The sequence below is a fragment of the Centruroides sculpturatus genome, unplaced genomic scaffold (genome assembly GCF_000671375.1).
Source record: "Centruroides sculpturatus isolate CEXI.00-Female unplaced genomic scaffold, Cexi_2.0 scaffold283, whole genome shotgun sequence".
NCBI classification, from domain to species: Eukaryota; Metazoa; Arthropoda; class Arachnida; order Scorpiones; family Buthidae; genus Centruroides; species Centruroides sculpturatus.
Genome location: NW_019384473.1, coordinates 192,882 through 205,992, shown reverse-complemented (window position 1 = coordinate 205,992; position 13,111 = coordinate 192,882). Strand labels below are relative to the sequence as shown.

The window sequence follows — 13,111 nt, the reverse complement described above, 5'->3', positions numbered from 1 at the left end:
ATTTACTTTTAATTCCTTAGCCAACGGTACTTCATTAATCATTTAATTGACAAAATATTTTAAAAATTATAATTAACCATTAATTAGTGAAATTAAATCGTCATGTTGAAAAGCGAAATGGCAACCAGCAAATTTGTTTTACTGTTTCTGTCTTGTGGGTACTAAGAAGGCCCCTTTTTTAAAAATCATACCTATCGTGGATTTGGCCAGGCCCACCATGGAGATGGTCAGATGGGTGAGGGAGGGGCCAGACGTATCCAGGATCTATAAAAAATTCCTGGAGGTTGCTACCCCGGATTCCTCCAGAGTGGTAGATTGAAATCTTAATGTAATATTATAAAAAATTATAACAAGAAGTTAAAAGAATGTTAATTATATTTAGAGATTGCTAACAATTAATAATTTATATCTTACAGGGCATTACAGGAGCAACAGGACCCCCTGGATTGGTATAATCAGCTACATTTGTCATTAATTATATAAGTTTACAATAGAAATTAATGAATTATTCTATACGTAGCCAGGTGAAAGAGGTGCAATGGGTGAAAGAGGGCCACCGGGATTACCAGGAGCTTCTGGATTACCAGGACCTCCAGGCGCTCCCGGTATAGCGGGGAATCCCGGTAATAGAGGACAACCAGGAATGCCAGGTTTGCCAGGACCTCCGGTACATAATTAATTAAGTTTTAGATAAATAAATAAACTGAAAAATAAAAAAATATATATATACTTAATCGTTTAAAATAATTAAATTTCAGGGAAGGAGTTTTAACGAAGAAGAAATGAGAGATATATGTGCTTCTGTTTTAAGAGGTAAGATGTATCATTAGTCCAATCATAAAGAAAAATGGAATATATTTAACGTTGTAAATTAATTATGTAAAGAAAGAAATAATAATAATAAGTAAATCTATTCTAAATTTTGCTGATTTAAATTGATTAAACTTATTCTAGATCAATTAGCAGAATTATCATTGAAGCTGAGAGGTCCACCAGGACCTCCAGGAAGAGGAAAACCAGGTCGACCTGGTCCACCAGGTCCTCAAGGCCCACCAGGTATTGGGGTTGACACCAGACATGCACTGTTGCTAACAAGATACAACTAAATTTTTACTAAATAATAAACTAAACAACTCTCGATCCATCAAAGGAAGAGCTTAATACTATCTATAATAGAAATGATTATTTTAATAAACAGTATTCGACTTTTTAATGATAAATGTTACCAAATACGGTATAATACTAAATTCAACAATAATTTTCAAACTGGTATGTAAAAAACTATAAATAAATACTGTTATATTCTTACCATTTGAACAGGTAAGCGAGTAATTTTTAAACCAGCGTGTAATTTTCAATCTTAAACTATATTTTAATGCTTTGCCTCTTTTTATTTAATTTTAATTATTAAAATAATTTATGCTCTTAATATATGCAATAGAATAAAATATAACATATTTAGGAAAGAACTGTCGATGAATGCAGCAATTTTAGGCGATGGTAGAATGCAAAATGAAGCAAAGAAAACTCTAGACAACATAGGCGGTCCTTTGCAATTTATTTAAAATAAAACAGACATTCGTTTCATAACGACGATTGGATGAATGTAAATTTCGTAATAGCATTCGATTAAGAATCGGAAACGGAAAACTGTCAATCTTCATGACGTAATTTAATTTTAACCAATTATCTGCAAACTTTAATTTAAATGATATATTGAACGTTATCAAAGGATCATTTATGTTCGATAGACTTATTTTTTGCGTAATTTTGATTTTTCTACTATTTTCTATTATTATTATATTCATCAACAGTTCCATCTATAGAAAAAAAAAATGCCATCTTAATATTTATTCAATATAATATAAATATATTGATGAAACTGATGAAAAAATATATTTATAATTATTAAAATCTCTGAATAAGAATATAAAATACGTGTAAATATAAACATTTACTAAAACTTGCATGGACTCACCTTTTTATACTGACCCATCTTTTTCTTATAAGCTCAATAAATTTTGATTGCTTGTCTGATTGGTCAGCCCCAAAATGGCGTGGCCTGCCATAACCTCTGCATGTATTACAGATTCCAAGCTCTAACACTTTTCTTCCTTCCAACAGCCAGAATGGACGACTTAATCAGGGGGCTGCGTGGTCCACCTGGCATACCTGGCTACGGTAGGCCAGGCAGACAGGGTGTACCTGGAAAAGTGGGCATCCCAGGTAGCTAGCTTCTCTTGCATGCTTGCATCTTGCACGAACTAGTTCTGTAAGTCTTTCTATTGCAACTGGTGTGGATTGCGGTCCATTACTCTATGAAAAAAATTGATGGCAAAATCTTTCTTGTTTACTGAAAAATTATTCTAGTAAATAAATTGAAACCCTACTCTATATTTTGTATTATTAAAGCATGAATTTTTATGAAATAATATTTTCTATTTTTTTGGAATTATGACAAACATTTCTATTTATAACTAACATAATATAGCTTATTTTATTTATAATTTAAGCATTAGATACAGTAAATCTTTTTATATTGAAAAGGTGATCCAGGAACGGCAGGACTACCAGGCGAGAGAGGTTTCATGGGCATGCCAGGAATACCTGGCCCACCAGGAATGCCAGGACCTAAAGGTTCGTAAATAAAAAAAAAATACAGTAAATTATAAGGTTTATATTGCATTAATTTGTAATATAAATCTAACTCATAGGAGAGAAAGGAGAAAGAGGCGACAGAGGACCGGAAGGTATTGGTAGTGAAGGGCCAATGGGTCTAAGAGGTCTTCCAGGTAATACAACTAAAATCAATTCATTTTCGAATAAATATCTTACGTTTCTAATCTATTTAAAATCATTAGGACCACCAGGACCACCGGGCATAGGATTTACGGGTCGTCCAGGTGAACGAGGACCACCAGGAAGACAAGGACTTGCAGGAACGCGTGGTTTACCGGGACCTCAGGGTCCACCCGGTTATTGTGAACTGTGTAGTTATCCGGGAGCAGATCTATTAAGTGCCATTCAGAATCAGGACAGTAAAGGTCCTTAAGAAAAGAGCGGAATCATATTGATGGAAGCTCAATTCAACAGCACTGCCATTTAATTTAAAACATATTGTAACACTGCCCATTGGTACAGGAAGAATATGTTATCAGAATATTTAAAAGAGTCAAATGATTGATGTATATAGACAATTATTCATCAAAGTATGCCACAAAGAAGTCTGCAAGAATCATCTTGCAATGTGGCAAAAAACTTTAATCCTACTTAAAAAAAAAGAAAAAAATATTTTTTATTTTGTTGCTTGCCGTAAAATATAAATAAATGCGGAGCAATTATGTTTTTTTGATGTTTTAATTGCCAAAATAATAGAAAACAATGTATAAATTACAGAGATTTCCTTAGAAGAAATGAAGCCATATTCAAATGTTTAAACTTTGTTTTAAAGTTTACACAAGAAATATTTATTATTATTTTTTTTAATTTAAAATTTTTAAAATAAATATTATTTANCTATGCCTATGCTTATAGGGGAGGTATTCTTCCCTTAACATGTGCAGCATGGCCCACGAGGCTCTTGCGCCACAAAACAACAATAACCTAACCTAATCTTTCCCTTTAACCCAAGATTAATATAAGAAAAATAAAAATTTTTGAAATATAAAAGTATTTATGCACAGATCAATGCCAAATCGTAAAGAGGTAGGCCACACTCTTTACGTATGATTACCACGAAATAGACTATACCCTTTCTTAACCAGTGTATCCAGGTATCGTCTTAATATTATATTATATTGTATTTGATAATCTTACATAAAGCTATGGATATAAATTAATTTATAGGGAAACATTTCCATTGTGAAACATTCTTGACGAATTGTTCTATTTTATATTTCAAAGTTGAAAAATTTATTAAAATTTGAAAAAAAAAACATTATAAAATTTAAATGAATTATCTTTAATAAAAATAAAAGTTGTATATGTAAATATTAATAGTTATATTTATTTAATATAATTTTAAATGTTTTCTACGTATTAAAAAAATCCAAGAAACCAGTTGCTTAACATTCCCGGCAAAAACAAAAATTTTAAATTAGTGTGGCGCCATCTATTATGGTGATTTATTTTTAAAACATTTTATATTTTTTAATTCTTATACAATGGTAAAACGATGAATTTTAAGGGCAGAGACGAATTTTATAAAAAATTATAAATGCTAATAACGAGTAAAATCTTCGTTAAGTCCGTCCCTACACGAGATAGGACGCGATCTCCCACCCCGTGACCTTTAACCCCCAAAATTTAATAGCATCAATGATCTTAATACCTAAACCTCTCTGCAAAATTTCAGAAAATCTCGACAAAAGACACAGGAGTTATTACGTTTCAAAGTGGGTGCCTCCACGCTAACATCCATACATACAGAAAAAAAATCCCCGAATTTTTTTGGATTTATCGATGTTAAAGGTGCCCATAATTTTACTAAACTGATAGTCGTGGGTTCGTGCCTCAGCAATGGGCTGTCCTCATGGAGTTTTCCGTGTTTTCTTTTCGTGTCTAACACCTAGATAGAGGTCAGTTTCCTATAGAAAGTTCTTTCGAGAGGCACCCCCTTGACAGATCGACCATGTGTCGAGTTCCTTATTCCATCAATCTTTAAGAAATTATTTAAATTTTAAATAGATTAAATCTAAATGTTAAACAATATTAACGTTATAAAGGGTTATTTATTTGAATTACTTGATAGAGATCAATTGAAAACGTAAGTATGAAATCTATTGTCTTATATAAGTGAATTTATAAATAAATTATTGTTTAATATACTTGATTTATTCGTAATGAAAATATCATTTGGCGTTTTGAATGGCCATTACTTTCATGAAATAGAGTAATTGATCTTTAAATTAAAAAAAAAATTAAACTAAAACACGGGCTTATGCCCATTAAACAGGGTCTGGAATGGATTGATGGGATAAGAAAACGCAACACGTGAACGATCTTCCAAGGAGAGGAGCTCCTAGGAGAGGACTTTCTATGGTAAATTGGCTCCTATTTATGGCTCAAGTGGATCTAGCATGAATTGGATTGGATCGATGGGATAAGGAAACGCAACATATAGCCTTGGGAGGACTTTCTATGGTAAATTGATCCCTATTTAGGTGTTAGACACGTAAAGAAACCCAGAAATCTCCACACTGCTAGTCCGTTGGCGAGGTGAGATCTCACGACGGTATCTAGTGGTATCAGCCCAGTGGTTTTATCGACCACTGGTGGGCTAAAGGAGCGATGGGGTCATCCAGTATGGGTAACAGATATACTGACCCGTACTGCTCATAATAAATTACGAGGTTGAACTGGTTTCGAACTCGGATTACTCATATCCGTGTGGCCTTTGTTTTAATGAATACACATTATTACAGATTTGCATTTTCATTTCCAGTTTGGCATGTAAAATACAGTACACGTGTCAAACTATAGCATAACAGACAGACGAATGCATATAAATTATTTTACGTACTATATTTTTTATTATTAACACAATTACACCAATAATTCTTTTTATTGCCATTATAATCATAAATCCATTTATAATAATGTACAGGTTATTATTCGTACAAATTATTCACATTCCTCTGCAAACTACTAACGTGTATAAACATGTTTCTAATTAAAAAAAATCATACGTATAAATCAACTTGATATGTTATAACAAAGAACATTTTATGGCTGATGTGTATGTATGTATATTATGCATATTTTAATACATAACAAAGAATAATTTCGAATTTACCAACAATGGTAACAATAAAAACTTTCAAATATCAATAATAAATCAATAAAAAATATTCATGCTCGCTATTTGGATTCAAGAGCATAATCTTAATACATGAAACAAGTCATAATACTGTTGATCCTCGATTTTACGAACCCCGATATCACGTAAACAACGAACGAAATCTGCTCCTTCCAAGACCTGTCCAAGTGAAAATAGAGATTGAAAGAGGCTCTGACTAATTATCTATTATTTTTCGAGGGTACACAAGAAGTACAATGAAATGGATAATTGGGCCCTACCAGATGCTCGTAAATGGCGCCTAAATTACATTTCTGCCGCTTAGTAAGCGCGTTGACAGTTATTGTTTACGTCATACTTGGATGTGTAGTGTTTGTTTGTTTTGTGTTTAACACAATACAGAATGTTTATGTCTCTTATCACATGTCTTATAAAATTCTTCTTGTAACTGACCATTTTGGAATACAACAGACAATGGCCATCACTTCCCCTATTAGTTCATTATATCGAGGGTCGACAGTACGCTGTTTTATATGCTATACAACAGATGTATTTGGTACTTGAAACGGTCATAAATTTATTGTGAAAAACACAAAAAAAACCTCAAAAGTATGTGTCTGGTACTATACAAAACAATAAATTCTGTTCTGATCTAAAGTACCACCCGTAATTGCTTCGTATGTATATAGTTAGATTTAAATACAGAATTAACATCTGATAAAACTTGATACTTGATAACACCATTCAACACTAAAATTTTCTTTTATATTATAACATAAAATGAGTTTTAAAAAATAGAGTTTTTTTTTAAATATACTTTACTTGCAATGGCAGTCTTGTACTTAAGTGCTGAGGTATGTTTAATACACCTCTATATAATTTTATCATTGTTTTGTTAACAGTTTACAATACATTTAAAATTTAAATATCTTATATTTTCTATTATTCCTTTCTATCTATTAACTACACATCAATAGGCATCGTGTAAATATTCATCTATGCTAATGTGGGTATCGGTATGTTAGGTCTACTCTTAAATAACTGTTCGACGACATCTTGATCCGAAAGTGAGGTTATGTCACCGAGATTTCGATCATTTTTTGCAATTTTTCTTAATAAACGGCGCATAATTTTACCGGATCTTGTTTTCGGTAAACCACCAGCAACGTGGAAGTAATCGGGAGTAGCAAATGGGCCAATTTTAGAACGAACTAGAAGAAAAATAAATAAATATTTTATTAAAAAAAAAACATCACACATCTTAAGTTCTTAACATACCTTTTTCTTTTAAATCTTTCTCTAAATTCGAATCAAACTTAAATTCCTGTTTTAAAATATGAAAACAAAATTAATTTAAATATAAAATAGTTAATAAATTAATTTATTATAATCTAACCTCTTTCAGTACAATAAAACAGTACAAACATTCTCCCTTTGTATGGTGAGGATATGATACTGCAGCAGCCTCAACAATGGCACCGTGATCAATTAATGCTGATTCAACTTGAGCAGTAGACAGCAGATGACCCGAACAATTTAACATATCATCTATTCTTCCTGTAATCCAATAATATCCATCTTCATCCCTTCTAGCCCCTGAAAAAAATTTAATTACAAGTTATTCAAAAATTAAAAATCATACATCAAAGTAGTACATTAAGAATTACCATCCCCTGTACAGTAGTAACCGGGAAACCTAGTAAAGTATGTCCTTTCGAATCTTTCGTGGCTACCATAAATAGTTCTCATCATACCTGGCCAAGGCTTTTTAAACACCTAAAATAATACATTTAAAAAAAATTTAGTGTAAAATATAAGGGAAATGAATTTTTAGTAGTTTTTTATGACTTGACTGCAAAAAACATGGCGGACGTGGGTCAACTACGCAAATGAGCAGAGAAATTGCGTATATCATATATATTTTTTTAAATATATATTTATGCTCTAATTATTATTATTAAACTTTTAANTTATATTTAGGGTCCTCCAGGTCCTCCCGGTCCAATAGGAGCACCAGGAGCTAGGGTATGAAGTTTAATTATAATTTTATATCCTCTCTTAAATAGGATACTAACCATATCTTGTAATTAAAAGACTAATAAATTCATGAGAATTTAACAACCTCTTTAATTCGTACAAACTTTTTTTTTTATTATTATCGTTGACTTTTGACCTTACAATTGTATATTTTAAATTGTACATTTGTAGGGTGAGAAAGGTTCTAAAGGTCAGCAGGGAGCGAGAGGCCTCAAAGTAAGTTTAGCTACTGGGATGCCATTTTGAAGGTTGTCAAAATTTATTAAATTTTTATATACGATTTTCTTAAAGGGAGAAGCAGGAGAAGTAGGAGATAAGGGAGAAACCGGAGTATCAGGAAGGGATGGACAGAAGGTGATCAGTTTAACATATTCACACTTTAAGTTTTTATTGGTATGCAAATTATAAATCTGATATGATTTTTTTTTAACTTTAAGGGGGCTCGAGGTATACCAGGAAAAAGAGGAGAGCCCGGAGCTAAAGGAGAACAGGTGAGTGGACAAAGAGAATTAGCCTACGTGATAGTTTTATATAGAAGTCGTAATCTCTTCCGTATTCGTTTAAATTCTTACAAGTCTTTAACTTTATGTATTTAGGGATTCATAGGAGCTCCTGGTTTAAGAGGAGAACCTGGGATTATAGGATTGCCAGTGAGTTATTCGTGATACTATAGAAAATTATATACAACTTATACCTATTTAGGTTTAAATATTACAGGGCCCGACAGGTTTGACGGGAAAACCCGGTATCCCTGGATTTAAAGGAGACAAAGTGAATATAATTTTATTATTTTTAAGTTATTTTATTAATAAATTAATTAAATATTTAATATTTTATTATAAAAAAATGTTTTAGGGAGATGCGGGAGAACCAGGTAAACCAGGAAACGTGGCAAGAGCGGGAGATCCAGTAAGTAACCTAAATGATGTTTCAAAATATGAAATTATTACTATTTTTTTCAATTCAAGATAATTACATCCGTAAATAATTGTAATTAAGTAATAAATGCTCACTTATGCGGTGCTAACATCGCAAAATGAGAATGGTTTTACCGGTCACGTAATTATTTCAGCTTCTTTTGTTGCTGATTTCGTCCACAGGGCCCTCCAGGCCCTCCAGGCCCTCCGGGCGATTCCGGAAGGGATGGTTTTAAGGTGAATAAATTTCAAATATTTTACAGAATTATCTCTTATCTAAATATCTTAATCTTTGATTTATGTTGTGGAAAGGGCGAAGCTGGATCACCTGGACCTCCCGGCCCACCAGGACCACCTGGACTTCCCGTAAGTACATAAAATATAATTAAAAAAGAAGAATTATGGAAAGAAATCTTTAAAAAAAAAAGAAAAAATTATAAAATTAATTAAATTTTTCAGGGACTATCAGGATCTACTGGTCCTCAAGGAGATGAAGGTGCAATGGTACGTCAGGCAGACTTTGCAAGGAAAAATTAACATAAAAAATTGTTTCGGAAAAATAAAATATCGCTGTAATATAAAATATTACTTGGCGTAAAATGAAACGAGTAATTTTTTTTAACCATAGAAAAAAACGTCATTTCGTTTTTAGGGACCCAAAGGTGAAAAAGGAGATGTCGGACCAAGAGGCCCCGAAGGACAAATTGTAATTATTAATAATAATAAATATTAATCATAACAATAAAAACAATATATATATATATATTTTAAACGATTTTAAAGTGGAGGCAGATTGATAATTTCATAAAAATAAAATAAAATTCCTTTATAAGTTACCACACCACATAAGTTATCACACCGTCAATTCATTCTATAGTTTTTACTATCAATTCATTCGTATTTTAATTAACATATAACCAAAACAAAGACGTTATTCAAGCCTTAATGACGCGAAAACAACTTAAATGACCTTCATCTTAGATGAAGACGATTAACAGGCAAAAATTTGCCACTAATTATTCTTCTTATCAAGTGGACTTTTCATTAACAGACCACGCTTTCTTGCATAAAAGTCTAAATTTTCATTAATCATGTGTGCCTTTAGTGATTTCACTTGATCAAAAAAAAACAAAATATATTTCTTTTTTCCCTTCCTTTCGCGACAATTTTTTTAATTCTATGTGTAAAAAAATGTGCAAGATATTTGGCCATTTCCTATTTTTATTTAGGGTTCAATCGGACAAATAGGGCCCATGGGACCTCCTGGACCACCAGGAGCAAAAGTAAGGATTAAATTTTAAAATACGGTTTAAAATTATTATTATTATTATTAATTTTTTAAATATAAAAAATAAAAGCTTGTAAAATCATTTTTAAGGNCTTTTATATACATACATACGCTTTTACGACCTAATAGGATCAAGGTAAACGTGGTAAAGCGGGATCCACTGTATATGTATAATGTAACATGCTATAATGTCCTCAAAACTTAATATATAAAATATTTTTTAATAAATAGATAATAAATTTATGCTTTTAAAAAGATACGAACAAGATATCCTTCAGCCGCTCCTTCCAACTCTTTGCCTTCTTCGTCTACCAGAGCAGGAACAACTCCAAAAAAGGGAAAAGTCTGTTATAAATAAGTAAAGTTTAATCATTTTTCTTAAAAGTTTTAAACAATTCCTTAATTTACTTTATTAAGAATTTAAATATACAGTATAATTTGGCAAAGCTTTAAAAAGTTAGAAATTCGAACCCGAACTCTTTCAATTGATGCATGATATATTTTGAAAAAGTTCGCGCCTGAGCCACGTGGAGTTTTCCCGATTTTCTTCACGTGTCTAGCATCTAAATAGGATCCAGTTTCTTGTATAAAGTCCTCCGAAAAGTCCTTTATGTAATATAGAGCTCGTATCACATTACACTTGATTCATTACTCACAACCAGTACTGGTTGTGAGTAATGAATCAATACAGTGTAAGGTATCTGAGGCCTTAAGGCCTTAGATACCTTACGCTGTAGATACGAGGTATAAGGTATCTGAGGCCTTAAGGCCTTAGTTTTCTATGCATATAATCATCACTTAGTTCTTATTGCAAATGAAAGAATTGTGTTTGTTAGTAACAGGGCTGCCATTGATCTTAGGTGTCTCTTTAGATAAGTATTTATAAGCTCATTTAATATTATTTATATAAGCCTGTCTGTCCGAAGATTTGAAACGTAAGAATACAAAGAAGATTGTGTTAATAATTCCATACTTGCAAATACAGTATATAGACAGAAGTTGCTGGCATATGTACAGGTTTTCTTATTATATGCTGAGCCATACAGTTTTAGTGACGTGTTAAAGATGTGACGTTGCTCACACTAAATTTTGAATTTATATCAAAGATATTTTCGTTATAAAGGGATATCATTTTTACATAATGAATTTTCATATTAAATTAGGCTAATACAGTAATGCTACTTACAGCAGAACCTGGTTTAGTTGGAGTACATCTTGGAAGAGGTGTTATGACGTGGCCTCCCTTAAATAATAATTAAAAAATTCGTAATTCTAATTCTTAAAAGAGTAAAAACTTAAATTAGATTATAAGACATTAGCGTTATATAAATAATAATTAAAAATTATTTGATCTTAATCGATCTTAACTTTTTCCACGGTGAAATTAAAAGTACTGTAGTCTAAGTCCTCTAAACTTTACGTCAAATTGACGTCATTATCACATTTCCTCTTAAGAAAACTGGAAGAATGACGTCAAATTGACGTAATAGTTTACTAAACGACAAACTAAACATGTTGTATTGAGTTTAGATAGTTAAATCAATGATAAAATTAGTCAGAACACCATCCAGAGCTAAACTTTCTCCTCATCTTTTCCTGCTCCTCCTCCCTTCTCTCTGTATAAGTTTATTCATACACAAAATTTAAGCTTTGGGAGTATTTTTTACCTACAGATTAACCTCTCACTGAATTAAATAATAATAGAATTGTGTGTGAGACTATACATAATGTAAATTTGAAATCAAACTTTTTAGGGAGAAAGTGGTGTAAATAGTGGATATCAAATAGATGACAGTATTTTAGGATTTCGTGGTCCACAGGTAATAATAATTAATTTTGATTTAATAATTTATATGTAAATTATTGATTTAAAAGTCGAGGCATCGTTCTCTATTCCTCATTCATACTCGGTGACCCCATTGAGGGTCAGACCTCGCCTATAATGGGTGTAATTGTGGTTAGCCACGTAGCCTTAATATGCTAGGTACTTCATTAATCATTTAATTGACAAAATATTTTAAAAATTATAATTAACCATTAATTAGTGAAATTAAATCGTCATGTTGAAAAGCGAAATGGCAACCAGCAAATTTGTTTTACTGTTTCTGTCTTGTGGGTACTAAGAAGGCCCCTTTTTTAAAAATCATACCTATCGTGGATTTGGCCAGGCCCACCATGGAGATGGTCAGATGGGTGAGGGAGGGGCCAGACGTATCCAGGATCTATAAAAAATTCCTGGAGGTTGCTACCCCGGATTCCTCCAGAGTGGTAGATTGAAATCTTAATGTAATATTATAAAAAATTATAACAAGAAGTTAAAAGAATGTTAATTATATTTAGAGATTGCTAACAATTAATAATTTATATCTTACAGGGCATTACAGGAGCAACAGGACCCCCTGGATTGGTATAATCAGCTACATTTGTCATTAATTATATAAGTTTACAATAGAAATTAATGAATTATTCTATACGTAGCCAGGTGAAAGAGGTGCAATGGGTGAAAGAGGGCCACCGGGATTACCAGGAGCTTCTGGATTACCAGGACCTCCAGGCGCTCCCGGTATAGCGGGGAATCCCGGTAATAGAGGACAACCAGGAATGCCAGGTTTGCCAGGACCTCCGGTACATAATTAATTAAGTTTTAGATAAATAAATAAACTGAAAAATAAAAAAATATATATATACTTAATCGTTTAAAATNGCTCCATATTATATATTTATACAATAGAATATATAAATAATGAGATAGAGAGAGCCTACAGAATGAATGAATAACTCAAGGCAACATCAGGAAATTCTGTAATATTATCCTTGCAAGTGAAAGAAGATGAATTAAGACTGTAACAGACCTTGGAAAGATGATGATGATGAGGAGGAGGAGAAGGAAGATGACTATACAAGCTTAATAATATAGAAAATATTTAAGCACAGACAATTTCTATCATTTTTTGATTTCCCTTCTCCTTATATAGGATAAGTAGGATAAGCAATCGTAAGCATTAACGTTGTAGGTTGTGTTTATCTATCTCCCTTTCTATGCCTATGCTTATAGGGGAGGTATTCTTCCCT

General features: G+C 32.0%; 1 protein-coding gene and 1 long non-coding RNA gene across 2 annotated transcripts in view; both read left to right on the top strand.

The window, feature by feature from the left end:
- Positions 1-12,703, top strand: part of LOC111621246 (collagen alpha-1(XXII) chain-like) — a 22,355-nt gene extending 9,652 nt beyond the window's left edge. Inside the window, exons 16-39 of the mRNA XM_023363326.1 lie at positions 417-449; positions 521-667; positions 759-813; positions 955-1,056; positions 2,548-2,637; positions 2,715-2,792; positions 2,862-3,049; positions 7,778-7,822; positions 8,006-8,050; positions 8,126-8,188; positions 8,272-8,325; positions 8,431-8,484; positions 8,552-8,605; positions 8,690-8,743; positions 8,803-8,814; positions 8,935-8,988; positions 9,064-9,117; positions 9,211-9,255; positions 9,404-9,457; positions 9,981-10,034; positions 10,296-10,382; positions 11,794-11,859; positions 12,414-12,446; positions 12,518-12,703. Coding sequence (XP_023219094.1) covers positions 417-449; positions 521-667; positions 759-813; positions 955-1,056; positions 2,548-2,637; positions 2,715-2,792; positions 2,862-3,049; positions 7,778-7,822; positions 8,006-8,050; positions 8,126-8,188; positions 8,272-8,325; positions 8,431-8,484; positions 8,552-8,605; positions 8,690-8,743; positions 8,803-8,814; positions 8,935-8,988; positions 9,064-9,117; positions 9,211-9,255; positions 9,404-9,457; positions 9,981-10,034; positions 10,296-10,382; positions 11,794-11,859; positions 12,414-12,446; positions 12,518-12,676 — 1,680 coding nt within the window. The 3' untranslated portion in view covers positions 12,677-12,703. The remainder of the gene's footprint in view (positions 1-416; positions 450-520; positions 668-758; positions 814-954; positions 1,057-2,547; positions 2,638-2,714; positions 2,793-2,861; positions 3,050-7,777; positions 7,823-8,005; positions 8,051-8,125; positions 8,189-8,271; positions 8,326-8,430; positions 8,485-8,551; positions 8,606-8,689; positions 8,744-8,802; positions 8,815-8,934; positions 8,989-9,063; positions 9,118-9,210; positions 9,256-9,403; positions 9,458-9,980; positions 10,035-10,295; positions 10,383-11,793; positions 11,860-12,413; positions 12,447-12,517) is intronic.
- Positions 7,768-8,744, top strand: LOC111621237. Its single transcript, XR_002756030.1, has 7 exons — positions 7,768-7,822; positions 8,006-8,050; positions 8,126-8,188; positions 8,272-8,325; positions 8,431-8,484; positions 8,537-8,605; positions 8,690-8,744. It is a non-coding gene; the product is annotated as an uncharacterized LOC111621237 (long non-coding RNA).
- Positions 12,704-13,111: the final 408 nt, after the last annotated feature.